Source organism: Conger conger, chromosome 4 (genome assembly GCF_963514075.1).
Source record: "Conger conger chromosome 4, fConCon1.1, whole genome shotgun sequence".
Classification (NCBI taxonomy): domain Eukaryota; kingdom Metazoa; phylum Chordata; class Actinopteri; order Anguilliformes; family Congridae; genus Conger; species Conger conger.
This window is the reverse complement of record NC_083763.1, coordinates 14,093,538-14,121,471: the sequence shown is the minus strand read 5'-3', so window position 1 is coordinate 14,121,471 and position 27,934 is coordinate 14,093,538. Positions and strand designations below refer to the sequence as shown.

The window sequence follows — 27,934 nt, the reverse complement described above, 5'->3', positions numbered from 1 at the left end:
CTAGGCCATGCCCACAAGACCTTTTTCCAGAACTCTGCAGGATCTTCTAGGTACTTCTTAGCCAACTGTAACCTAGCCATCCTGTTTTGCAGCTAACTAGTGTGCCTCTGTAGTTCTGTTTGTGAAGTCTTCCGTAGACATTAGTCCCTGACACATCCACACCTGCTTCCTGAACAATGTTTATGATCTGTTGAACAGGTGTTTGAGGGGTTTTCTTCATTATGGCAAAATATATTTTGTCATAAACTGTAGAGGTCTTCCTTGGCCTACCATATGCTTTGTGATGACTAAGCTCACCAGTACTCTTTCTCCTTAATGATGTTCCAAACAGTTTATTTCCGTAAGCCTATTGTTTGCCCGACGTCTCTGCTGGTTTTTTTCTTATTTCTCAGTCTCATAATGGCTTCCTTGACTTTCACTGGCACAACGCTGACCCACATGTGGACAAACGCCAATATCAGACTCCAAAAGCAATTAAAAGCCTAGAATGAAGACTAGATAATGAAAGCTCTCCAATACGGATGCAATTAAACACACCGGAATAATCGGAAACACATATGAAGGTATTTGTCCCAAATATTATGGTGCCCTGAAATGGAGGGGCTACGTACAAAAACATCATTTTGACATAGTGAAATGTATAAAAATGCACTAAAAGATGAAACTATGCACTTTAACCACATGTGAATTGTTTGCTTACAAATCTGAAATTGTGGAGTACACAGCCAAACCAATAAAACATATTTATATTTGTCCCAAGACTTATGGAGCTCACTGTACAGTACATTCCTCTATTATGAAACCTATACTACAAAGGACAGCCAATAAAATTTATAAAATACTATTTAAAAAAATATTATTCATATAATTGAAAAAATACAATTCTGCCAGGAGGATATAATTAATTAATATGCAAAAGGAAACTTAAAGCATATAGGCTAATTCAAAATAATGCAATGAGTTAGAAATCTCCTTCTTTCATTGAACTGTTCTAACTCTTCTTATTCAAACGAGTGACCGCATTGCGACTAAATACTTTTTGGCCTACAAAATGCAATTAGTACATACTAATTTTTTTCTAACTCATGAACATTTTCTTTTGGGAATTTTCGGAGTTCAAAATTCAAACTTCATCAAACTCAAAACTTACTTAAAGGTGGCTATTCACATTAGAGACCCAAATAATCAACCAAATATAATACTAAACCAATATATGTCCTCTCTGACCCAAATGAAAATCCCTTCAAAACACAAATCTATCTAACAATGGGAATGTTTATTATTTCACTGACACTGATTTTAGCACTGTATTCATAACAATTTAACAATCAAACGATGTATTAGAAAAATGCATATTTCTGAAATGTTCAAAGCCGCAGTGAACACAACCATTGCATCCAGCTAAAATATGCCACCAATTCTCAGCTTCGAAGTGTTACCTTTGTAAAGAGCGGCAGAAATTATTCTAAACTGATGCTTTAATCTCAATTTCCTCTACTAAAGATTAAGCCTCCAAAATTGATCTGCTTTCTGTTCTGGAAACCGCCCTGAAAAAACATATCAGTCTCTGTATCCCTCACCTGTTCTTATTTATGGTTGGCAACATTTTCACGACTAAAACCATCTACAACTACAAAACAATACAACTACAATGGCCATTATTTCAGGGCTTCAATTCCATGTGTTCCACAAGATATGTGGCTCTGCCAGTGCTCAACAATGATGTGCACATTTAAAAAATGAATTATTAACCAAACAATAATTGTATAGCAATTGTGAACCTTCCCCTGACTGGAATATGCTACTGAAAGTTATACCTCTTGTCAAATGAAAAGCGGACTCAAAACAGAATTGTCATAATCCTTCACATATTGTATTCAAATATTACAAATATAATAAATAATTGAGTTAATAGTCTATTCTAATTGTGTGGGGGTTTTTTTGTTGTTTTTTTGTTTTGTTTTTTTTTGGGGGGGGGGGGGGGGGGTTGTATGCATGGGTTGATTAGAAGGAGTTAAATTTGGGGGGAAATAAATCCATCAATACACAACGGTTATTGGCTATAGTTGCTTGACCCATAAAATTTATATTGAGTCCAGGTTGCACGAATAGCGTGAAGTGAATGAGATCACCCTCAGAAGCAAAATCAAACAATCCTTCCATTTGTTTCTACAAATCCTTTTATCTGTGATCGGTTTCAGCAAAATCAGTGAAAATTCCTACAGTTCAACTTTATTAGCAGTAAAGTTTAGTATAAAATATAAAGCACGTGATAAGTCCAGAGGGACAAAATCCTGCAAAACAGGGCTATCATGCGCTACCCTGCTTTACAACACACATTCAAACACGTCACTGCTTTAAATTTAAAAATTTTAAATAATCTTTCCAGGACGACGGAATTGGCTGGTCGATGTTTTAACCTATTTACCATCGCCCTCCTTACATCCAGCATTATGTTCAACTTGTGTTAATGCGTGTCTAATACTGGGCACTTTCAGACAATCTGCTGAGGTATCTCACTGCCTAGCACAGCACACAGCCGCCTTGGAGGGAAACCCAACCGTCACATACACAGTTCACAGGGCGCACACAGCAGGACAGATAAGATTAAGGGTACAACTTACACTTGGCAACCAACTAGTATTGTGATTAAGCCCCCCAGATATTTTTTCACAGTTATATTTGTGTTCATAGAACAAATCCAATAAGTACAATCATAGTCTTTACTAAAAAAAGGCAACCAGGACCAGTGATAATGGAACGCAGACTGTCGATAGGTTCTGGGGAGGTTTACTTCAAAACGTATACAGCAGACTGTAGACGAGCTCTGTTTACATGAGTTCCGATGGAACTATTTCAGCTATAGTTAATACTGTAATATACACTCAAGCAACTCAAGTTACATCCGGATTCAAATACGCTCTGTAAATACTGAACATATCCTTACATGCCCTCCAGACTGGGATCCCTGGCACGAATTGCGTTAAATGAATGAAAGCGCGCTTTCACCCGAATCAACACCACGGCTGTAGTAAAGAGTGCTGCCTACATTGCTAATAAGCGCTACTCAGTGGCAATATTCTGTTAAAATGTCACTTCATTTCGAGATTAATTCAACAGAATCTACGCAAAGCCCCCAACGTGAAACTTTGTAAAGTTGGCAAAGGGAAAGAGGGTGACCGATCCTCTTTAAGGACTGTACCAACACTCATCCCGCCCTTTTCTCAAATAAACTCTCATCTGCATTTTTGAACATGCAGCGTAAATCACATATGCAAGGCTCGCGGACACACAAACACACATTTGTTCATGATGCTAAAAGATAAAAAGAAGCGAAACATTTACCTGAGTAAGACAGAGAGGAGAATACATCATGGTGCAATGGAACTTATGACTTGGCAAGTGGAAAAAAACTCAGAAGTCACTGAATCATATCTTCAGAATTCACAATTATCACCATCATCATCATCATCATCATCACCACCGCCACCATCATTTGATTTTTAAGTCCGTAGAAAATTAAAGCCCCGCGAAAAAATCGCAATTCAAGAACATATAAAGTGCAAAAATTGTAGAAGACAAAGATAACTTTGAATACAATACGCAGAGAACGCTTGGACAGATGGAAGATCTAGAAATCTGTTCCATTTAGGAAATGGGGGAGAGAAAGAATCAAAGAATGAGAAAATGAGAAAGAGGGAGGAATGAAATGACGTTCTGATAGCCCATCCCAGAAAATTGAACTTAAAGATGCAGTATCCCCGGTTTCCAATATCCAGCGAGATCCGTACAGTTCACAAAATAAACAACTTGTAAATACGGGACTATCGTATCTCGCTCAGGTGCAGCGTCCGAAAGAGATGGTTCATAAACAAAAAAAGCAAATGACTCTCTCTCGCTCTCTCCCAGGCGAGCGCGCACACTCTCTCGTTCATTCCCTCCCTCGTTCCCTCAGTCAGAGGGAGAGAGAATGGTGATTGCGCTCGTGCGTTTCACTCCGAACAAGAACACTGGAGCTCGCGGCTCACTTTCACTCAACAGTCTTCAAATGAAGGACTGGAATGTAGTTATTTACGACTCAGATGTCATGGATTAGCAGACACTTCTGACTTCGGCATCAAATTTGGGGGAAACAAAGAAAAGTGCCAGCATTAACCAGTGTTTTATGGCGCAACTGGGTCGGCTATTTTCTTCGTTGATGGAAAATAATAATAATAATAATAATAATAATAATAATACAGAATAGAGCTATCTAGGATGCGATATAGCCAGGACCATTTTCAGAAATGTTCGACGGTTTTATAACAACTAGAAATATAATTCAATTTAAAGGAGATAATTGAACTCACTAAGCAAGCATTCCAAATAAGCAAAAATCGTTCAGCGTAAACAAAGAACCACAGGTTTTGCCATTCCAAAATACAGTGCGACACTTTATAAAATAACTGCACGATGGTTTAAGGATCTATACACCAGAAAAGTAGACATTCAAACTCCCCTTGATATTATACCTTCACTAAAAAATATAGAGTAGGCTTGGTGTATATCAGAAAATCAAACTGGCTGCTTATTTTACCTTGGCGGTATTTAATAATTGAAACATCAAAAGATACAGGTACAAACTGTAGTAAGAAATAAGTTCAAACTAATTATTACAAGGGACAATTTTGAGAATTAATGCAGCACATAAATCATCTGAAACTGCAGCCTAAATCATATCAAAGTCCATTCCAGGAATGTCATTAGCTAAAACATGCTTACAATTTACTCAAGATTATTTTTCCCAGTAACATAGTGTTTGTGTTGGCCTAGCACGTATGGTACATAACTACAGGCGATGCATTTTATTCAGACACAGGCTAATCATGTAGCAACAGAGACAGGTGCAGCCACATCCACACTGGCCACACAGTTTTGTCTTGGACGTGACTTGGAGTGCTGTACAACAGATGTTTCTTATCCTCAAAATGAACATCCAGCATCATAAGACGAACAAAGACACAGGTACTGCGGGGCATGCCAACTAGCATGCTTCATGAGACTCACGGCCAGTAACACCGATTCCGATTGCTGCACTCAACTGGCACCAACGGTTCTCCGATGTCATATTTTCAAGTATATAATATGCCATTCGATATGGTAAGTGTACTGGCATTCTCTACGGAAAAGAGCATGAAAAGTCCACTTGGCCTGAACACTGCGTTTAAACAACTAATTTAGACACAAACCAGTATTACTATTTCAGCTATCAAAATTCTCAGTATGCTTAAAACAGGTTATTGTGAAAGAGATAATGTGTTTGAGTCAATGTCGCAAATACTGACAATTATTTTGTCAGGAATTGGACCTAAAATAATCGAATACTGGTCGGATGTTTCTTCAGAAGAATGTCCCAAAAAGTACAACTTACAAGTACTCATGGAGTAGCCTATTCACGTCCAATATGCTTGCAGAATTGTATACAGTTATCAAATTATGCCCTTTCAGAAAGACTTTTAAAGAAATAGCAACTGCCGATATAATGCACACAGTATGCCTTTTATACACTGATACTGCGCAGTGTGTAAGGCTGTATCGCAGCGGTACTGTAACTATTACGAGTCCCTGCTACGGAGCGCCTCTGTCGGTCTATGGTTCAAATTCATGCCGGCGCGCCTGCGGCTTCGGCTGCGGCCATTTTCTGCTATCGCTGTACAAACTGTACCGGCTACTGCGTCTAGCGGCTTTGAACTTCAACTTGGCCTTCGGTATCCCGTGTCGAACACACATCTGCTCAACTCGTATTCGTTGGCAAAGAACTAAAAACTTTAATCATGGGTTAAACTGCAAAACGTTCAGCATTTTCGCTATTACGCGCCCTATAGCAAAATATGTCTACACTTTCTAACCTTTCCCACAAACCTTCCGCTTGGCTAAGACCCAGCAAGAAAAAAGAGTAACTGCCGAGAAACAGGAAGGAGGGGAAGAAAAGCGAAATAGGCTTCTCCTGTTATAATCTCAATTTGTCTGAAAGAGAACCGAACTCGTGACCGTTCTCGCAGCGAGTCAGTTGGAATAAGGACAAATAATGAGGAAATTGATTTGTTAACGTACCATTGCCAAGCGAAACTGCCAACCCCCCAAAAAAGTTGTAGCTAACAGGCTTTTGCAGCACCGCAGTTCAGAGCCTGGTCATTTTCTCGATGCTGGGTTTTTTTATTTATTATTACATATCCATTCTCTTCGCAAGAAGTAATCCCTGGTCTTCAGAAGGGGAATAACCCGAGCCGGGATAATACAGAAGCGTCCGACGAAATCTGCAGCTTCAGTCCGATCTGAATCCCCGTCACAAGGTAGAAAGGGACAAAATAAATATCCTGTAATAATATTATACAGCTTGCACAATTCGTGGCAGGACTGTAGCTGCTCGTAGAAGTAGCTATATCGGTTGATGGTGCTTTGCGGTGTCGTGATGTTGTTTGCTGAATATCTCAAAATTAGAGTGCAGGTTCCTCGGTCTCATAGATGTTGCAGCATTGTGCATATATCTTTGAAATTTTTTACGCTATCAGCGTTTCCGTCTGATTGTTTCTCCTCCGTGTCCATACAGACGGTCTGAGTGGTGTTTTCCTGGGAGATCTTACAGTCGTCTCGGAGAAGGAATAGATGAAACGCATGGGGGTGGGGGGGGGCAGTAATCTATTAGTGTTGCACTTGATGGCGTAGTTCATATAAAAGGGGTAGAGGAGAAAAATACATAGCCTGTCAATAGATAACAGTTAGTAAACAGAGGAAGAGAAGCAGCGGATTCAAAGCAAGTATCACACAAAGTCGAGTGCTTTAAAGTTTTTTGTTGCGTTTTGTTTGACGTTGAGGCTATTTAATAACATTGAACGCTCACTGAAAGGTAGAGGCTGTAGTTAATAATAAAACGTAACCGCGTGCACCGTCCCCTTTTAAACGTTGTTTAAAACGTTTCTTCGCCTCAGAATATTTTGCTTTCACCTGACTAATGTTATCTTGGACAAGGTATTCCGAAAGTTCTCTGACAAACAACACTTTGCAGGAAGAGAAAGGTCAGACTGCCACAGGGATAGACTAAGTTTGACAATATGAAAATATATGGGAAACTTTAATTATAATATATTTGACACAGTAGCAAACGTCTTTGGACGTGCACTGATTTTGGCTAAATGTTCCCGAGTCGGACAATTCCATGCATGTGGCTAGCTGTATCCCCACTATTTCTCTGCATTTGCTCTTTCTGCTCTGACAGACAGACACACACACACACACACACACACACACACACACACACACACACACACACACACACACACACACTTTTTATATCACAAGGTGTAAAGCAACAGACTAGCATAGAAAAATTGAAGCATTTGACAATGCATAGCAATTAACGGATCCCTAAGCATTTAAATCTAGCTAGGCATGCATGATATTAAAATATCCGACTTCAGCTGTTTTGTTTCCTGAAACAATACAAGAGTAGGCCATATATTTTTCATTATATAATCTAAATGAACATTTTATGTAAATATCTTTACTTAAGTTTTGAACAATTATATATCTTTAGTAATCTTTTAGTAATCGTTGCTGCTGTGCTGCCTTTCAAATGATATGAACCAACTAGGACCGAGATAATTTCAAACATGTAACATATCCCACCAGATGGAGAGTTAAATTAACTGAGATGGCCTCAAAGATATTTATGGTGACAATAGCCAAAACTATGCCCTTAATCTTTTCACGTGACCTATAATTTAAGAAAGTGAGAACCTGAAGTGATGTGCTTGTGTCAAGTTCTTAAAACACTCCCATGGCTTGGCCTATGCTAAACTTGTTACCCAATAAGATCATATTCTGTCTACACATATACAGTATGATAATGGTTTGAAAACCGTTAATAAACTCGCATTCAAGTTTGCCAAGTCCTGACAGCAACTGTAAGACTACAACATGTTAGAATACACACGATAGGCAACTTTTCACATTCGACTTCACAAGCTTGCTAATGCTCAAACTTTACTACAGTTTGTACAGGGGGCTATTAAACATGCTCGTTTTAGAGCATTTTACGTAAAGTTGATGCACTTCTAACCTCGGACTATTAGCAATACGAACAAATTCTGGAGCAAACAAATACACACCTGAATGCGAGCCTTCCTGACAGGCCGCAGTTTTCTAGTCAAAATAATGCGTGACAATAAGTAACGGGTCTGACATTGAAATCCAACATACTGCTTATGCTATGGACAGAGAAGTTACAAGAAAAATATATTGCTTATATTTTTTAATTTACCTAACATAATATATTCTCACGAAAAGATCACAACTTTATAGGCCGATGATAGCCTGTGTCCTCGAGCTTCTTTTCACAGACGCACAGCAGTCGATGTGTTTGTTGTCTATCGGTGTGTTTGTTCAGACTGCCTGCCTAAAATCATAACTTTTAAGCCAATATGTTTCCTATGTTATATAGGATACCTTTGTGGAGGCTTTCATCATTTGGGGCCTATAGTTTTCATTAGAAGTTAAGCAGCCCAAATTTAATAGCCAAGCCCAGTGCGCGGTTCATATTTTCTCCGTGATATTCCAAATAGTCCCTCAAGTTCCAAATAGTTCCACTATACCCTATATAATATATATTGAAATATATATTGAGTATAGGCTATTTAGGAAATATATATATATATATTCATCATTTATCATTTCTGACGAAGCAGGCTCAAAGCAAGGTTAAATGACTTTATAATTCATTAAAACAACACAATGAACAATGTCCGTTTATATGATTTCAGCAGCAACAGAAATGTATTTAAATGATTTAAAGTCGTCTTTGCAGATACATTAATGAATACAACGGAGTATTAATTTTATATATAGGCTTACTAAATACCTAGATATTTAAATGAATCTTTTATTTTGAAACAATGAGCGTTGGTTTGTATTCAGTTCCAGTCTTTTTTTTCTTTTTTTTTGTTAGCCATGTATTACATTTCCTTAATTGACATATTTTTTTTGTTATTATTCAATATGTGAACATTTGTATCTGGCTCAATATAATAGCATTAAACTGTTCCATAAACATGCCATTGCCTTTCTGTTGGATTGGAAATTATTCAACCGCTTCCCAGATATTTAGGCATGTTTCTTGTGCTTTTTTTACTGGAACCCTGTTTATTTGTATTATAGTACATTGCTTCTTATTCCAGTTGGAAATAAACAGATTTTGTGGACAGTTAGGCTATTTAACTGTTTTTTTTTATTTAATTTTTATTTAATTTTATTTAATTTATTGCCTATTTCTGTACTTTTATCAAACGCGAAGAACAAAAGTCGTTCCGTAATTTTCTATTCAAATTGTGTTGTTAAATGAATGTTGAGGAATTGCATTACTGGTTGAATGCCTGACACAGTCATCGATTTAATAATTAACTCTTGATCAGCATTTATGAAATACATGGCTATATCACAAGAGGAAAAACAACGGAAGTATTTTGGGGCAAAAAAAAGTTTACAAAAGACCTTAGTAATCACCCCAAATCATACATAGGAACATTAGTAATATAGTTACAACCTATAAATATAAAATATTATATATGAACACTGGTGGGAATAATGGAACTCACTTTCTATCTCTGTAAATATTTGAACTGTTTTTAAAAGGCAGGCTACATCATATTTTCCTGGATTACTAGCTATAGATTCTCACCTTTTATATCATAAGAAATGCATGGTTCCATCAAAATTAAGAAATAAAAATTACCTGGACTTTTGACCAAATTGCGCAAACCTAAACAGTAATTTTACAGGGAATATAATCTGATGAGGTATAGCCTTTAATTAGCAATAATAATTATGTTTTTAACTACTGTTCAGATGAACCCAAAGTTACCCTGTTTTTCCCTGAAACCTAATATACAGTAAACTTCAAAAGGCAGCATTAATAATTTAATATGGCTCGCAGTGAATTATTATGTATGCGTTCCCAAAGCTCTTCCACCTCTTTAACCCTTTTGTCTGATTTGTTCTGCGGGATATTGGCAATGTAAAATAGGCTTTGCTCACGGAAAGTCTGACAACACAAATATTTTGCATGGATATGGCACACTGCACGTACAGTTCTCTGAATTACTGGTGCATCTGCTCATTCTTGCAACTGTATTGCAGCACGGGCGACAAATTGCTGACGAAGGCTGAATTTCTACTGTACAACCAGTGCAAAGTGAACATCTGTTCTCCCTAACTTTCGTCTCCGCAGATTCGTTTTTTTTTTTTTTTTTTTTTGAGGTGAGGAGTAAATAGATTTGCAATTAAACAGGGGTTACCTTTTCTGTATTAAATACTTTGGAACTTGTAGGTCCATATTTCTGTTCAACGTGATATTTTCTCTCTATGTCAGTCATTATGTCATAATACCTAACCTTTATTGGGTTGTTTTAGATAACCACATTGTTTACATATAAATATTTATACGAGTATTATACACCAATATACAGCGTCGCTACATCGTAAATTGGAACAAATTAGGTGGGGGGAATCCCTAAGGCTATGTGAAACAATGCCAGCATCAGATTTTTTTCAGAAACACCGTTAAAATCGTTTGGTAAATATGAATATGCTTCAAAACTTTTATTGAATTTGGTCAAATTCCAGCACAAAAACCCCACGCGCTCTGACTTGTTAGCTGAAATATAAACGAATCGGAAGCGAATAACTTTTTAGGAGCTACCAATAATGTTAATATTTGATTTGTGATCTAACCTAAAAATGTTGTCATTCTTGAGACAATTCAAATGACTTTGTCACAGCACGTATACATAATATATGTTCAATATGGATTTTAATGGGTTTTAATCAATGCATTCCAACCACTGGACCATTTCTATTATTATTATTATTATTATTATTATTATTATTATTATTATTATTATTATTATTGAGGCTGACACTAAAATACTTAGAGGAGTATTCAGCTGTAAATCAAGTAAAACACCTTTTTCAGTAAATGGCAATGTCACCACTCCCCCTTCCCGTTACTTCCTAGCTTGCAAACTATATATTTTGCACAGACACAAACATTAAACAGGAATGGAATTATCGTAGACTAATTAACTCGGCGAAATCTGAAATGATTTAAGAGGAACACAAAGTTAAGAGGAACAAACACAGGTCAGCAGAACGCTAAAATAAGTAACGCCAACCAATAAATAAAAAAACAAATAGAGTAATATGCTGGCTGGATTTCGCCAACGAGCGTACCAGATCTGGCCTTTTCCCAAAAACACTCAAAGATCCGAAGGAGAAGCGGTATCTGGTTCATAGCACTCACAGCGCTTCCGTGGCTCTCGGTTAGATGGCACTGTCGCGGCACGCCACCTGAACCTGCTCGCAGGAGTCAGAGGAGAGAGACATTATCCAACACTTCAAGGTGGATTAGAGGATTGTGCTCCGAGACCCCTTTCAACAGAAAAACAAAGCGCCCTAGCCTACATTTAAAAAAAATGCTCAGAAAGATTACACCAGGGCTCACAATACATGTCATGTCTTCCCCTTTTAAAAACGAGAAGGTTACTGATCTGGAAACATTCCCATCAAGTGTCATATTTTGATTATTCTCTTTTCCTTCTTTCTTCTTCTTTTCGAAGGCACAGGGCATTTGGCAACGACAACAAGAGGTGGTTCCTTCAGTCTACCCGATCAAAGAGTCTGTGAAAGTTTACTAACCCTAATCCCATGGTCTCAGGTTTAACAGAACAGCATGTGTGTTTGGTTTGTTTAACAGTACTTTTTGTATTTAGCAGACACTGTCATCCAAAGTGTTGTACAAAACCCTGCATATCAAGGTCATACAACAAACAACCGGACACATCAGATAAGGTACAGTTCATATATGTTTGGTTGTAAGGCCATGGACATACTGTATGTTCAGTGCACAAGGTAGATAGGCCAAGTCTGTAACTACTATACCAAGACACCTACAACTTGAGTACACACATGTAATACACTCACCGAACACTTTATTAGATATTTATTAGACTTAATTTTTAGACTTCTACTGCTGTAGCATATCCACTTAAAGTTATGATGCATTGTGTGTTCAGAGATGCTCTTCTGCATACCACTGTTGTAATGTGCGGTTATTTGAGTTACTGTCACTTTTACTGGTTATTTGCTTTGACCAGTCTGGCCATTCTCCTCTGATGTTTTTCATTAACAAGGCGTTTCTATCTGCAGAACTGCTGCTCACTGGATCTTTTTCATTTTTGCACCATTATAGTGCGTGTGCATGAAAATCCCAGATGATCAGCAGTTTCTGAGATACTCAAACCACCCCGTCTGCCACCAACAATCATTCCATGGTCAAAATCACTTGGATCACATTTTTTCACCATTCTGATGGTTGATGTGAACATTAACTGAAGCTCCTGACCCGTATTGACATGATTGTATGCATTGCACTGCTGCCACACAATTGGTTGCATGAATAAGTAGGTGTAATAAAATAAAAATGTTCCTAATAAAGGGCTCTGTGAGTGCATATACACACACATGTACACATGTGCATGTACACACACACACAAATCTGAATATAAAGTGTGGAGGACACACATAATATACAGTGGGAGCAATAATTATTTCAGCCCTTGCTGATTTTGTAGGTTTGCCCACTTACAAAGAATGGAACTGTGTAGAATTTTAATCATAGGTACATTTTAACATTGAAAGACAGAATATCACAAAATAATCCGCAATAACATCATATACATTTAATAAATTTAATATCATATTTACACATGAAATAAGTATTTGATCCATAGAACAATAGGACTTAATACTTGGTGGAGAAACCTTTGTTGGCAAGCACAGAGGTCAGACATTTGTTGTAGTTTTTCCACCAGCTTTGCACAGATCTTGGGAGGGATCTTTGGTCCACTCCTCTTTGCAGATCCTCTCCAAATCCTTAAGGTTCCGAGGCTGTCGCTTGGCAACTCGAAGCTTCAGCTCCCTCCACAGATTTTCGATGGGATTTAGGTCTGGAGACTGGCTAGGCCACTCCAGGACCTTAATATGCTTCTTTTTGAGCCCCTCCTTTGTTGCCTTGGCAACAAAGCTGAGAAACACCTTAGCTGAGAAACACCCCCAAAGCATAAGGTTTCCACCTCCATGCTTCACAGTGGGGATGGTGTTCTTGGGGTTGTACTCAGCATTTCTCTTCCTCCAAACACGGCGAGTCGAGTTGATGCCAAATAGCTCTATTTTGGTCTCATCTGACCACATCACCTTCTCCCAAGCCTCCTCTGGATCATCCAGGTGTTCTTTGGCAAACTTCAGACAGGCCTGTACATGTGCCTTCTTCAGCAGAGGAACCTTGCGCACGCAGCAGGATTTTAATCCTTCACGGTGTAGTGTGTTACCGATGGTTCTCTTCGTGACTGTGGTCCCAACTGCTTTCAGGTCATTAACAAGCTCCTCCTGTGTAGTACTGGGCTGATCCCTGACCTTTCTCATGATCATTGATATCCCACAAGGCAAGATCTTGCGTGGAGCCCCAGACCAAGGGAGATTGGCAGTGACTTTATGTTTCTTCCATTTTCTAATAATTGCTCCAACAGTTGTTAACTTCTCACCAAGCTGCTTGCTTATTTTCTTGTAGCCCATCCCAGCCTTGTTCAGGCCTACAGTTTTGTCCCTGATGTCCTTAGACAGCTCCTTTGTCTTGCCCATGGTGGAAACGTTGGAATCTGATTGATTGTGTGGACAGGTGTCTTTTATACAGCTACATAACGATGTAACGAGTTGACACAGGTGTTTTGGGTAATGAGTTGAGATTAGGAGTGCTTCTTAACGGAAAACTAACTGGTCTGTGGGAGCCAGAATTATTGTTGATTGGTAGGGGATCAAATACTTATTTCATGCAAAAATACGATAATACATTTATAAAATGTATATGATGTTGTTATTGTGGATTATTTTGTGATACTCTGTCTCTCAATGTTAAAATGTACCTATGATTAAAATTCTACACAGTTCCATTCTTTGTAAGCGGGCAAACCTACAAAATCAGCAAGGTATCAAATAATTATTGCTCCCACATGTACACATGTGCATGTACACACACACACACACACACACACACACACACACACACATGCACACACACATCTGAACAGAAAGTGTGGACTATAACCAGCAGCTAGCAATGGATGCATCGGGTGATACGAAACCACAATTGTGTCTGGATTCCAAAAGGAATCAATCTCAGAGTCATGGGGGGAAAAGAAGCTGGAATGAATTTGAGCTAGAAAGGACACCATTGACCTCTGCAGATAAATCTCAGTCATCAGGCTACATGCCCTGTATCCTCACAGCGTCTCAAAGCTGCCTCCAAAAACTCACCGAAGATCCAGTCGATTTTATTCTGATCAGACTCAGCGATACTGCACTTTTGCCGAAGGCTGAAAAACGTTTTAATTAATAGTGCATGTACATGCAGCGCATATAATACACCACTGTGGGTATTACAGTCGGCCCATTGTGTTGTATCCCTGATAGGTACAGTTAGATAAATGCTCGAGTTTCAAATGCATGTTCCCTGTAAGTCATGGTCTAGTTCAGCCTAGTCCATTTGAGACTTTAAGAGACAAGTTCAAATAAATACTGTAAATCACGACAAGCACTGCCCTATTTGTTAAAGCAAGGGCAAGGTTACAGAATATTTACACACTGGTACTGTATCGCCGGACCCTTATCCGCATTCGTATGTATTTCATTTTGGTGTATACATATGTTTTAATCTGTGTTCTATCTGTTCATATGCCACCAGAAAAACATAAACCAGACAGCAAACCGGTTTTCTTCTTTTGCCAGTCATATTCTCGAGTTTCCTGGCACTGTAAGATTTTTTAAAGCAGTGTGCGGTGAGTTGTTCCTTCTCCATTAGTGTTTAGATACGCTGTGCGAATCTGCTGCAGGTCCTTGCTGTTCTGTCGGGAGTGGCTTCGACAGGGCTGGTATGCAAGTCGCACAACACGCTTTGCAGCAAGCTATTTGTGACATAATTTTCCGCTGGCAGTGAAAACATCAACAAGCCTCCGTGCAAAGGTCTCTATCTAGACAAGTTTATCAACATTTTTTTTTCAGGATTATTTCCTACATCGGACAACCGGCGGTAGATGAAGCGAGATTTAATATTCATATTCAGAGCCAGCAGTGTTTAATTGCATGCTTCCGAATGGAGCGCCATAGCACTCTAACTTGTGAAAAACAGTCCCGACTGTCAAAGTTTTAGGACGTGGGGTGGATGGGGGTTGGCTCACCAAGCAGGAGCCTGTACAAAAACGGGATGGGGTTCTCCTCAATAAAATTAATCCCCATCCGAGTACAAGAAAAATATTCGTAATTTTCTCTTCATAGATTGGCATTGGCCATTCTCATTCGGGAAAAATGTTTTTTCAAAATGTATTAAAAGTATTAACCAGATTTATGCTTCCCCCTCTTTTAATTTCTAAGAGCTACATAGTAGCATTTCCAAGGGAAGTGAATATAGCCTATGATTATCTTAGATTGACTGTACTGTAAATCAAAGATTTAGCAGTGCTTCTTGTGGTGAAGCCCTCCCTCTGCTGGATGAGCAGAAGCGCAGCAACCTAAATCATTGAAATGACAACGCCTGCAATCTGACATTATTGATAGTATTTGCAAAACTGTTATACATACCTAACTGAGGATTATGAAACAAGCTTTACAGTACTTCCGGTCTCCCTCAGTAAAATAGCAGTATTATAAAAAAAGAGAGTATTGCTCAAGACACCAAGAGAACATGATCATCTCTAAGTGCATTACAATTTGTTCGTGCTTTCCCATGACTTCACAACAATAACATTGATCACTTGTAGATTAATAAAACGGTATGTAAAGATTACTGTAGTTTTAACTTCTGAATTGCGAAGGTGGAAAATCCAGGTTCAGATGTATTGTATTTTGTTCCGATCACCTGGATGTGGTAATTAGCACAATTCTGCAGCCGGGAGACAGAACGAATTGGTGAAATCAGCTGGCCGAGTTCACGGGTAAAAGAAACACATGGCAGGACTTTCTGGCCGCTGGACTTTACAACTCTGCCGAAATATCTACTGCCCTGTCTGACTGTCATGCATGTCTCAATGTGAAAACCAACATTGATTTGAATTAGGCACAGTAAAATGAAGCTCTCATCCCAACGCTCCATTCTTCTGCAAAACTGCGCAAAAATGTGCGCGCATATTGTGTACATAGCAAAAGTGTCCAGTGTTAAAGGTGCAATCGGAAATTTCGGATTTTAACGGTCAAGAGAGGAATTGAAGCAACAAACACGCTCAAACCACAACACTGTTTATCCCTCCCCCTTCTCTGTGAACGCGCTTTAAAAGCCATTGGCTGCAGCAATTAGAACCAATTTTCAACCAATGAGCTTGAATTATTGTACAGCTATATGATGTTTTGGTACAGCGTGCTGGTCCGTCAACTGCATATTTTGAATTTAACGAATATAAACACAGGCAGAGGGTGAGTCAGCATGTCAGTGAGCCTTTTTCAATGATAGGAAGGGATTTACAATAATCTTGTAACAATGTTTTAACACAAACTTACCTATTGTACGTTTAATTCAACTAACCGAGTGCATACTATGACTCCAGTAGGAGCTGTATGTGCCCTGTAAGAGTTGAATTAACACCGAACATTTTACTGTGTCGTCTATGTGTGTGTGAAACAGGAAGAGAGTGACTGAGAAAATGGGGGAAAAAAGAACCACATCCACTCAAATCTGAGGGACACGGCCTTTGATCACACAACTCTTCCACCAAACTCTGATCATACTATGCATAATAACTTCATGCTATGTGTTACTGAATAGCAACCCTGAGATTTTACTAAAAATGTTTCAATAAAAATGTTCTTGAGCATCACAGTCTATTACCGTACACATACCCCGTAACTGACATCCATCCATTATCTTAACCCGCTTATCCTGAAGAGGGTCGCAGGGGGGCTGGAGCCTATGCCAGCATACATTGGGCGGAAGGCAGGAATGCACCCTGGACAGGTCGCCAGTCCATCGCAGGGCACAAACACCATTCACTCATACACTCATACCTATGTTGCCATTTCAGAATGTAGCGTACACAGACAAATGAGAGAAATAGGATGGGTATATAGAAATATGAATAAAATCTATCTGTCTGTCTAATATGTAATATGTAATTGAAGAAAAGGTGCAGATTATGCAGCATTCCCTAATCCCAGCAGTAGTGATAATGCTAGCAGCTGGCTGGCCCAGTGGTGGCTGGGACAGGAGTAAAGACAAATCTTTGTGATGGAGCTGTGGTCCTGCGTGGAAGGATCCGAGGATAGCAGCCGTTAGCCTGTCTTCATCGCTTTTGTGGGGACAAGCTTTCCCCCTCATAATAAGCTAATATGCTATGAAAGTTTAGACGGCATCTCAGTTTAAATGTCCAGCTGGACAGGTCAAACTGTTGCTGAGGAATTCCAAATTCCAAAGACAATGTATTTGTGCAGGAATGGGCAGGGATGGGTGGTCCAGGGATGATGGAGCTCGATGAAAGATCCTTTCAGGTTGTTCTGAAATATCTGGTGATGCCCCTGCACACACATACACACACACACATACACACATGCACACACATACACACACATGCACACACACACACATACACAAACATACACAAATACATACATACACACATGCACATACACATACACACATACACATACACATACACACATAGACAGACATACACACACACGCACACACACATATACACATAGATACACACACATACACACTGATTATTTGTCCAAATTAGTGACGAACACTCTGGAATACACAGTCTCAAACAGCTAGAGGCAGGAAAATGTTACACTCTGGGATTTTTCTTCACTATTCAAAACAACAGCTACATGAGCAGTGGAAGAAAAAAAAAAAAAAAAAACCTTCTGGAAACTTTCCCCCTTCCAGATGCAACCGTGCCAAGAGGCTGAGGGCCAAAATCCCGCCTGTTTTTCAGAGAAAGCAAGCTTTTTACTACCTGTCATGTGAATGCTTTCTCAGTACAAACTGCTTCATTTTCTCATTATGAACCGTTTGTGGCAGTCCTGTAGTCACCTTCCGGGGATGCCAAGACTTTCTATTAAACACAACTGCTTCAAATCAAGTGGCTTTGCCTTGTACTTTGTTTATTTATACTAAGTTCAAGCCTCAGTGTGGTAGCTTTCTTCAGGAGACCAGAGGGGGAGAGGGTGTCATTCAAGGCCATGGCTGTAGAAAATTCCATTAACTCTTTAAAGAGTTCTTTGGAATGTTTGTTCAGAATTCCAAGTCAGTGTTTTAGAACTCCACTGCTTTCAGTGACCTCCCATAGTGATTGTTACATCAGCATTAGAGTGTTCAATTAAGAACATTCCAATCACAAGACTACCTTGATTTGGCAGATTATAATACCTCAATTACTAATTGGCCAAAATAATTGGCTGGTGCAATTGAGCCAGTGGGGAGAAAAACCCTCAAACAGTGGCAAGAACAAACTTCCTAGTATACAAGGGGAAGCCCAACCCCCTGCCGGCAAAGTGTAAAGGTCAGATGGATATAACAGAAGTGTAGTAAGAAATCTATTACAGCAATTCAAATGGGTTGAATCTTCACCATGCATTCCCAGCAATCTGTTTCCGTCAACTTTCAATGGCACAACTCTGGTCCTCATGTTGACAGATGCCAATAGCAGACTCCAAAGGCAATCAAAAGCCTAGAATCAAGACTAGATACTGAAAGCTCACTTATATTTGTACAAAGAAAGGGACTGAATACACCTTATAGCACTCTGAAACTGGGGGACGTAGGGGACAAAGGGCTGTAAATCCAGCACGGGTCAGTGGAAATGAATGTAAATACCCTGAAATTAAAGGCGACAGCCTGCACTTTAACGTCACATCGATTGTTTTATTTAAAATCCAATGGGTTCATACAAGGATTATTGCAATTCAGAGTGACATTTTTTTGTTTTATACAGAAGGTAAGGGGGGGGGGTAAAATCTTAGGACCACACTCCAACCCAGTAGGTGGCGGTAACAGCTTGTATAAACAACAAATAAAAACAACGAAGAAGAGATTTTATTTAAGGCAGAAATCAGCGTGCCCCGCGTGACCATTGTTGGTATTTTCAATGGTGAAGAAGCTTTCAAATGAAGTAGTCACGAAACCTGGCTTTTAGTTGCCGTGGCCTAATAAAGTTTAAATAAATAACCAAATACATTCCACGGAGAGGAGTTCACGCCGTTCATTCCGTCCAGAACGACTCAACATTATGGGCTACTAGACTGTTTAAAACGCACTCGGGATCATTAAAATGGATTTAGCCTGTCAACCCAAGAAAGCAAATCAATCAGAATGAATACGGGTAAGATTTTAATGATCTTTTAATATTTTTAAATCGGAAAGCTTACTTTAACTCCTAACACTACTGTTTGCACAAGATCTGTTGACAAGATTCCAATGAATTTCTGCTGCAAGTAACGTTAGGCTAACCTTGTGTTAGCTACGCGTCTTGAATGAAGCCATAGATCGCCAGTTGTTCACGAGTAAGAAACTTTTAAACGTAGCATATGCCAATTTATTTACCGTAAATAGTGTCAAAAGTATAGACTAACAGTTGTTTTAACCAACTGAGAACCGTGCTTCCTTTTCGTATTTTGTGGAATATCCACTAAGCTAGGCTATGGAAATGAATGCGTTATCTACATTCCCGTTGTGTAGGCTAGCCCACATTTGTAAATATCCCGCTCTGCCGTAATTTGGTGAAGGCAATGGGCCTGCTGGAGAAACAGACCGGTGAATTCGTTTTTGCTTTGTCTTTTAGTAACTAAATAATGATGAACTGTAGCTTGGAATTACATTTAGGATTGTAATTTAAACTTAGTTCCAATCACTTAAAAAACCCAAAGTGTCGCTAGTCCGAAACTCCAAAAGTCAAGAAAAAAGGCTTTTGGTCGATTATAAAGCATAGGCTATCAATGTTCTCCTTATGGTGGTTTAATATTAAACATTGATATCGTATCAAAAATGTAGTACACACCTAACTTGTATGCAATCATTCATTCTTGTATGTTTTCTGTAATCTAAAGTGTCATCTTTTGTTGCAAGGGGATTTCAACACTCAATTTCATTACGAGTGGTATGAATTCTAGCATTGCACGCCACTATGAGCATGCTCGCTAGCACTGCTCTGGGTATTCTACAGTGCTGCTTTGCTAAACTCTACTTACGCCACAAAACAAAAACGGCAAGCATTATTAGCAAAACCAAACCGTTGTATATTAGGGCCAATGCGAATGTAACATTATAAAAAATAAGCAGTAATGTGTTCATCTTCGTCATGTTCGTATGTGTCCCAGAGATATGTCCTCCTCTTCTGACTGAATTTGCTTGTTTGCCATGTGAATAAATTTGAAAAAACTTCCAAAAACTAGAGCAAAATTACTATTGAGACTAAAGTGCCTGTATGTAACATACTATTCTAATATTACAGAAGTGCAGGCCATACCCCCTTGGAAAGCATATATCGTACTCGGTAAAACCGTTCTCAATCAAATGAATTGAACTCAGTAGTAAATCCCAAAATCCCTTTTACCTATTCCCTCCAGGTGCTGCACATCTTTGAGCAGCAGTATGACGCAGGCAGGTGTCCGTCTAAGATGCTACTCTGAGACGACCCTACCAGGCCTCACTGAGCAGCACAGGATCAGACTGAAAGAAGAGGAACTCAGTGGTCTGGAGTCTGGAGTCCACCTGGCAGAGTCGGAGACAAAGTGTACTACACCCGGACTCAACACACTGGTGCCAGAGTGTGTTACAGCACACAGCGGGGTCAATGATGTACACCACATAGACACAGTACAGATAAAAACAGAGACTGATCTTAAAACTGAGAGCCTAGACTCAACAACGACGGCAAATGTAACCCATCTGCATCCCGACCAAATCAAAACCGAGACCGATGATGGAGGCTATGCTGAGGCTGAACACATCCATGTCTCGCCAGACGTTAAATGTTTTGTCATTAAATCTGATGAAGTGAAGTTTGAATCCAGTGAAATTTTAGTGAGTGATCTCATGAATACTGTGCTGGAGGGAACTGGTGTTGATCAAAAAGGCCAGACTGAACCATGGCAGTGTGCAGGAGAGCCGAATCCAGTCGGCAAAAAAACGAGAAACGGTACAGGTAAAAACTCCCATCAATGCTCTTTGTGTGGGAAGTATTTTTTAACGGCATCAGTTTTACAGGAACACCTGAGAATTCATACAGTTGAAAAACCCTACAAGTGTACTGAGTGTATGAAGTGTTTTCATAAGAAAACCTATTTGTATAAGCATCAGAGAATTCATACAGGTAATAAGCCCTTCAGATGTACTCAATGTGACAAGTCTTTTCTTAGGAAATGTCAATTAGATTGCCACCAGTTATTTCATACAGGTGAAAAGCCCTACAAATGTGATCAGTGTGAGAAGTGTTTTGTGAACAAGTCTTATTTAATTACCCACCAGAGAACCCATACAGGTGAAAAGCCCTACACATGTATGCAGTGTGGGAAGTGTTTTGTTGATAAATATTATTTTAGTGTCCACCAGAGAATCCATGAAGGTGACAAGCCCTACAAATGTACTCTCTGTGGGAAGTGTTTTCTTCAGAAAACATCTTTAAAAAAGCATGAGATGATTCATACAGGTGAAAAGCCATACAAATGTGATCAGTGTGAGCAATGTTTTCTGAGGAAATTCCAATTAAATGTCCACCTGATGACTCATACAGGTGAAAAGCCCTACAAATGTACTGAATGTGGGAAGTGTTTTGTTCATAAATCTCATCTAAGCACGCACCTGAAAATTCATACAGGTGAAAAGCCCAACAAGTGTACATGGTGTGAGAAGCGATTTCTTCGGAAATCTCATTTAAATAACCACCAGAGAATTCATACAGGTGAAAAGCCCTAAAAATGTGCTTAGTGTGATGAGTGTTTTATTAGTAAATCTCATTTGAGTAAACACAAGAGAATTCATACTGGTGAAAGGCCCTACAGATAGATTCAGTGTGGGAAGTGTTTTGTTCATAAATGAAGTGCCCACCAGATAATTCATGAAAAGCCCCTCAGATGCCCTCAGTCAGAAGAATTTTATTCAGAAGTGTTTGTCATGCTGGATACTATGTAGCTTTTGGGCAAACTAAGCAGTAGGTACACTTTAGTGGTAGGAAAAGGTGAGCATTGCTGGGCTGAATGCCTTGTCTTCATTATATTAGGCTATGTTATTTTAATAACAATCAGAAAATTCATACAGGTGAAAGGCCGTACACATACTCTGTGAGTGATGAGTTTGTTTTTCCCTAAAATTACCAGATTGTTTATACAGATACAAAACTGTCCAATTAAAAAAATTAACATAGTCAACCAAACAAATATGCCACAAAGGAAATAATAAATATTTAAATACTCCAAACATACTACAAGGCTGTCCTGCTGTTTTCATATGAAAAAATTGCATTGTAATGAAATATAATTATTCCCTGCTGTTTTCGTGGCAAACATTTATTGTATTGTAGTGAATTGTGTGCATGGTTTTCCCTCACATCTCTGGCTGATGCCGTTTATACCAATATTGATAGCGATATTGATCGCTAATTCTGGGTCAGTGGAGTGGTTGTACTGCGTTTTGTGCAGCTCGCTGACTGGAGAATACGGATTACATTTTTATTATGTATGGACCACTTGTTTTGCACTGTAATATTTCATTCTTTAATACGTGTCACGTTCTTCTATTTTAAAGACTGAAAATTTGGCAATGATGAACCATCTGTTAACATGGTAACTAAAAGAAAGCCCAAATCTCTGCAAAGTTGTGCTGGCTCACTGATGGGATTGCATTTTTATCATGTACAACCAAGTGCTTTGGACTCTCATATCTGATTCTTTAGTACATGCAATTTTCTTTCGTTTTAACAACGGAAATATTTGCAGGGATGCAGTTGACACAAATGTGTTCCTTTTAAAATGAATTTTGAACAGCCGCTTGGATTTGGAAATAAACATGAGTAAAAGACGTCCCAAGTCTCTTTTTACCTCCGTTTCATTGCCAACTCTGGACAGATGTGCTGGTTCACTGCTACTGCCACATCACCCTCCCACCCTCCTCTTCCACAACCGCCACACCAACCTGGAAAAACAACTCACCAGCCACAGATATTTCTGATCTCTGGTGGAAGGAAACTAAAATAAAATAAAATGAAAATAGTGTGACACTATTTTATAGATAAACAGTGAGTGTCATTTAGTGCGCTGTATAGTTTACTGGTTAAAGTGAATTTGGACAGCAGACTTATCGCGTAGGCTGTGCACTGCTGTATATAGCCACAAAACCATTAACAAACATACCATATTGCCGGTTCTTAAAGGATGACTCCAGAGATATTAAACCTATTTTCTCTCTTGCAATGTCCAGTAAAGATGCAGTTCACTTAACCCTGCAGCTTTACATTTTTAATTAACATTAATTATTATTATTTTATTATTTTTATATTAAAAGAAGAACGTCAGATCATTTGTCCATATACACAGTCGAGATAATTGCAAGGGCAACAGCATTACAGTGGATTGAGAGTTACAAATTAAAAAGGTTATTCTCTGTACAGATTCCTGTTTTGTATTAGCATCATTGCAGTCATTTACATCTCACAGGCAGGGTATAGTTAACGAGATATATGAAACTGTACAGATTTCAAAATATGCATATTTTGATAACATTTATGTGGATACCAGCTCACAGAGGGATAAAGGGCAATGAAATGTTGGATACATTTGCTCACATGACACTCTAAAACATGAGATTGTGGACTCTAATGTAAAGAAACCTCATTAAAGAGTAGCAGCAGAATTGGGATACAGGAAACACAGGACGACACCTTTATGCAGTGCAGTAAGAAGTGGCCACAGTGAGGACAGCTAAACGGAGCACTAAAGAGGAAAACATCTTAACCTGGCTGAGGGTAGGACATACCAGGCTTAATAAACACTGCATTTAATAAACAAACATTCCTCAGGATTATGTGAATATTGTCAAATAGAGGAATCAGTGGAGCATGTAATTTTTTACTGCCAAAAGTACGCCTGGGAAATCAGGAAGCTTTGGCGGGGGGGAGAGAACTGAGTTTTAAAAATGTGTTTGGGTTATGGTGTCTATTCCATTATTTGAAAGAAACTGGGCTGATCAAAATAATTTAGTGTTCAGTAAATTTAATTTTATTTAATTAGCCTGTACATAAGTCGGCCCATTATACCTTTTAAAGTACACAAAGTTTCATTTTGATCAGTCACTTTCCACCTTACCAACTATTTGGTTCAATTTGCAACACTTAGGTTCGTTTTACTTCAACTTATTTTCTTGTGGCTATTCTTAACAAAAATATTTACTGGTCTTAGAAGTTTGGAAGTTATACATCCAGTGGCACTGATGTAGTAAACCATCAAATATGGAAGAAAATTGCCAAGCGTTACGATTTAGCTACTGCTCTGCTTTGTCAGATGACGAAGCTAGTGTAAGGCTAAATCCCTTCTACCATTTCCCTCCAGGAGGTTCCCTTCTGCACACCTTTGAGCAGCAGTTTGATGCAGGCTGGAGTCTGAGACGAGACACTGAGACGACCCTACCAGAGCTCTTTGAGCAGCATGGGATCAGACTGAAAGAAGAGGGACTCAGTGGACTGGAGGCTGTCCACATGGCAGAGTCAGAGACAAAGTGTACTACATCAGGACTCAACACACTGGAGCCAGAGTGTGCTACAGCACACAGCGGGGTCAATGATGTACACCACTTAGACACAGTTCTGATAAAAACAGAAACTGATCTGGGCCCCACCAACACTGGGGATCTTATTAAGATAGAGAATCTAGACTTTGTAGAGCGGGCATATGTAAGCCAACTTCACCCTGACAAGATCAAAACTGAGACTGATGATGGAGTCTACGTTAAGGCCGAACCCACCAGTGTCTTGCAAGATATTAAATGTGTTGATCTCAAATCTGAAGTGAAGCTTGAACCCAGTGAAACATTGGTTAGTGATCTCATTAATACTATGCGTAATGGAGCACAGGAAGAACCATTTACAGGAGAGCCAAATCCAATTGGCAAAACACCAGGGAAAAAGCGGTACCGTTCCATCCAGTCTGTGAGTTGCCTTAATACACCATCAAATGTAAGCCAAGTTGAAGGACTCTATACAGGTGAAAGACTCAACCACTGCTCTCCGTGTGGGAAGCATTTTGTTAAAGCATCTACTTCACAGAAACGCCTCAGATTTCATGCAGAAGAAAAGCCCTACATTTGTACTCAGTGTGGGAAGTCATTTCTTCGGAAAGCTTATTTAAGGACCCACCAGAAAATTCATACTGGTGAAAGGCCCCACAAATGTATTGAGTGTGGGAAGTGTTTTCTTCGGAAATCTCACTTAAGAACCCATCAGAAAATTCATCTAGATGAGAAGACCCACCAATGCTCTCAGTGTGAGAAGTGTTTTGCTGACGAATCTAAATTAAGTATCCACAAGCGAATTCATACAGATGAAAAGCCCTACAAATGTGATCACTGTGGGAAGTGTTTTACTCATAGATATTATTTAAATGCCCATGAGCGAATTCATACAGGTGAAAAGCCTTACAAGTGTGCTCGCTGTGGGAAGTCTTTTCTTCGGAAATCTTATTTAAGGACCCACCAGAAAATTCATACAGGTGAAAGGCCCCACAAATGTATTCAGTGTGGGAAGTGTTTTCTTAGGAAATCTCATTTAGAAAGTCATCAGAAAATTCATCTAGTTGAAAAGCCCCACCAATGTTCTCAGTGTGCAAAGTTTTTTGTTGACGAATCTAAATTAAGTATCCACAAGATAATTCATACAGCTGAAAAGCCCTACAAATGTGATCAGTGTGGGAAGTGTTTTGCTCGTAGATGTTATTTAAATGTCCACGAGCAAATTCATACAGGTAAAAAGCCCTACATGTGTACGTGGTGTGGGAAGTATTTTCTTCAGAAAGCTCATTTAAGTACTCACCAGAAAATTCATACAGGTGAAAAACCCTACAAATGTACACGGTGTGAGAAGTGTTTTCTTCGGAAATCTCATTTGAGCAGCCATCAGAGAATTCATAGAGGTAAAAAGCCCTAAAAATCTGATCAGTGTTGGAAGTGTTTTGTTCATAAATCAAGTACCCACCAGTCAATTCATGAAAAACCCCTCATATAGTTCTATTTTAAAGACAAAGAATTTGGCAATGATTAAAACAAAATGGGAACATGGTATCTAAAAGAAAGGCCAAATCTCTTTTTACGTGTTTATAATATACTCTGGAAAGTTGTGCTGGCTCACTGCCGGGATTGCATTTCTATCATGTACAACCAAGTGCTTTGGACTGTCATGCCTGATTCTTTAATACGTGCAATTTCCTTTTGTTTTAACAACGGAGATATTTGCAGTGATGCAATTGACAGGAATGTGTTCCTTTACAATTAATTTTGAACATGGAAATAAACATGAGTAAAAGACGGTCTCTTTTTACCTCCGTTTCATTGCCAACTCTGGACAGATGTGCTGGTTCACTGCTACTGCCACATCACCCTCCCACCCTCCTCTTCCACAACCGCCACACCAACCTGGAAAAACAACTCACCAGCCACAGATATTTCTGATCTCTGGCGTAAAGCTAGTTAGTAACATTATTTCTCTGTTCGGAGGACTGGCTATGGCTTATCCCTGTGCTTTGTCTACTGTCTGTGGTTTGAATGGTTGGTACGCGCTGCGCTGCAAGTGTGCGTGTGGGTAATGTTATTGAATGTTATTATACGCCACTGCCTGTGCTAATATGCTGTAGTAGGTATGAGAGGGAGAGGATGTTGGAAGCCGTGAAATGTGAGGATATTGTGGGATGTGATTTCTTGAAAAACTGGTAGTGTTTATGTGGCAAGTGAATGGTAAATGGTTGGCATTTATATAGCACCTTTATCCAAAGGGCTGTACAATTGATGCTTCTCATTCACCCATTCATACACACACTCAAACACCAATGGCGATTGGCTGCCATGCAAGGCGCCGACCAGCTCGTCAGGAGCATTTGGGGGTTAGGTGTCTTACTCAGGGACACTTCGACACAGCCCGGGCGGGGGATTGAACCGGCAACCCTCCGACTGCCAGACGACTGCGCTTACTGCCTGAGCCAGGGGTGCACAAATCCGGTCCTGCAGAGCTAATCCTGTACAGTCACATCTTTAGGAAATACTATCAGTCTGCGGCTGTAACTGGTGCATATACAAATTTTGATCGAGATATTATTTAGCTAATTAAATAATTAAGAACAGAAGTAAAAAATCCTGAAGCGGATCGGCCCTTGCTGTGCACCCCTGGTATAACCTCATGAACTGTGCACATTCTGCACTGACCCAACAGCAGAAATATACCACTGTTTAACTGCGCTCCCGTCTAGCTACATTGCTAGCGAATCTGCAAAAGTCAGTCAATTGGTATTTGTATATTTTCCTAAATAACTTGTGTAGAGAGCATAATTTGGCCAAACCAGCTAACGATTAACTTTGCCAACATATGTAGACATCAACTTTCATGCAGAACAGGTTTTACTATGATGGTAGTAATTTTTTTGGTGGTGGTCACTGACGAGTAGAAATTAGTGTTTGTGTCGATTTTGGAGCATCATATCTTTGGCATTAAAGCAGGGAAAAGACTACACGTTTTCAGGTTGACACAGAAAATCTTCAGAAAATGACCAAGAAGTGTTGTATATTGAACCAAGTAGTTGGTAAGGTGGAACGTTTCCTATCGAAATGAAA

The 27,934-nt window shown here is 39.2% G+C and overlaps 2 protein-coding genes across 5 annotated transcripts in view; one reads left to right on the top strand and one right to left on the bottom strand.

Moving 5' to 3' along the window:
* nfic (nuclear factor I/C) overlaps nucleotides 1–6,633 on the bottom strand; it is a 132,807-nt gene extending 126,174 nt beyond the window's left edge. The window contains exon 1 of one of the 2 annotated variants that reach the window (XM_061237959.1): nucleotides 6,094–6,633. In XM_061237959.1, coding sequence (XP_061093943.1) covers nucleotides 6,094–6,096 — 3 coding nt within the window. In that variant the 5' untranslated portion in view covers nucleotides 6,097–6,633. Of the gene's footprint in view, nucleotides 1–3,345; nucleotides 3,835–6,093 lie in introns of those variants that run through there. The other variant, XM_061237958.1, reaches the window with a different exon arrangement.
* A 12,580-nt stretch (nucleotides 6,634–19,213) lies between these two features.
* On the top strand, nucleotides 19,214–26,620 carry LOC133126106 (zinc finger protein 480-like). Of its 3 annotated transcripts, none has more exons than XM_061237946.1 (3): nucleotides 19,214–19,454; nucleotides 20,698–21,269; nucleotides 24,673–26,620. In XM_061237946.1, exons 2-3 carry the CDS (start codon nucleotides 20,723–20,725, stop codon nucleotides 26,259–26,261), a joined length of 2,136 nt encoding a protein of 711 aa, XP_061093930.1. In that variant the 5' UTR covers nucleotides 19,214–19,454; nucleotides 20,698–20,722; the 3' UTR covers nucleotides 26,262–26,620. The 3 variants fall into 3 exon arrangements, with proteins under 3 accessions (XP_061093930.1, XP_061093929.1, XP_061093931.1); XM_061237945.1 differs by having other exon boundaries at nucleotides 20,698–21,275; XM_061237947.1 differs by lacking the exon at nucleotides 24,673–26,620 and having other exon boundaries at nucleotides 20,698–23,147.
* Nucleotides 26,621–27,934: the final 1,314 nt, after the last annotated feature.

Bases quoted from the DNA above. Each gene is read 5' to 3' on its own strand.
- LOC133126106 (XM_061237945.1), top strand. From the start codon at position 20,723: ATGACGCAGGCAGGTGTCCGTCTAAGATGCTACTCTGAGACGACCCTA. The intron at 21,276-24,672 runs GTAAAAACTCCC...ATTTCCCTCCAG, and splicing joins AAAAACGAGAAACGGTACAG to GAGGTTCCCTTCTGCACACC.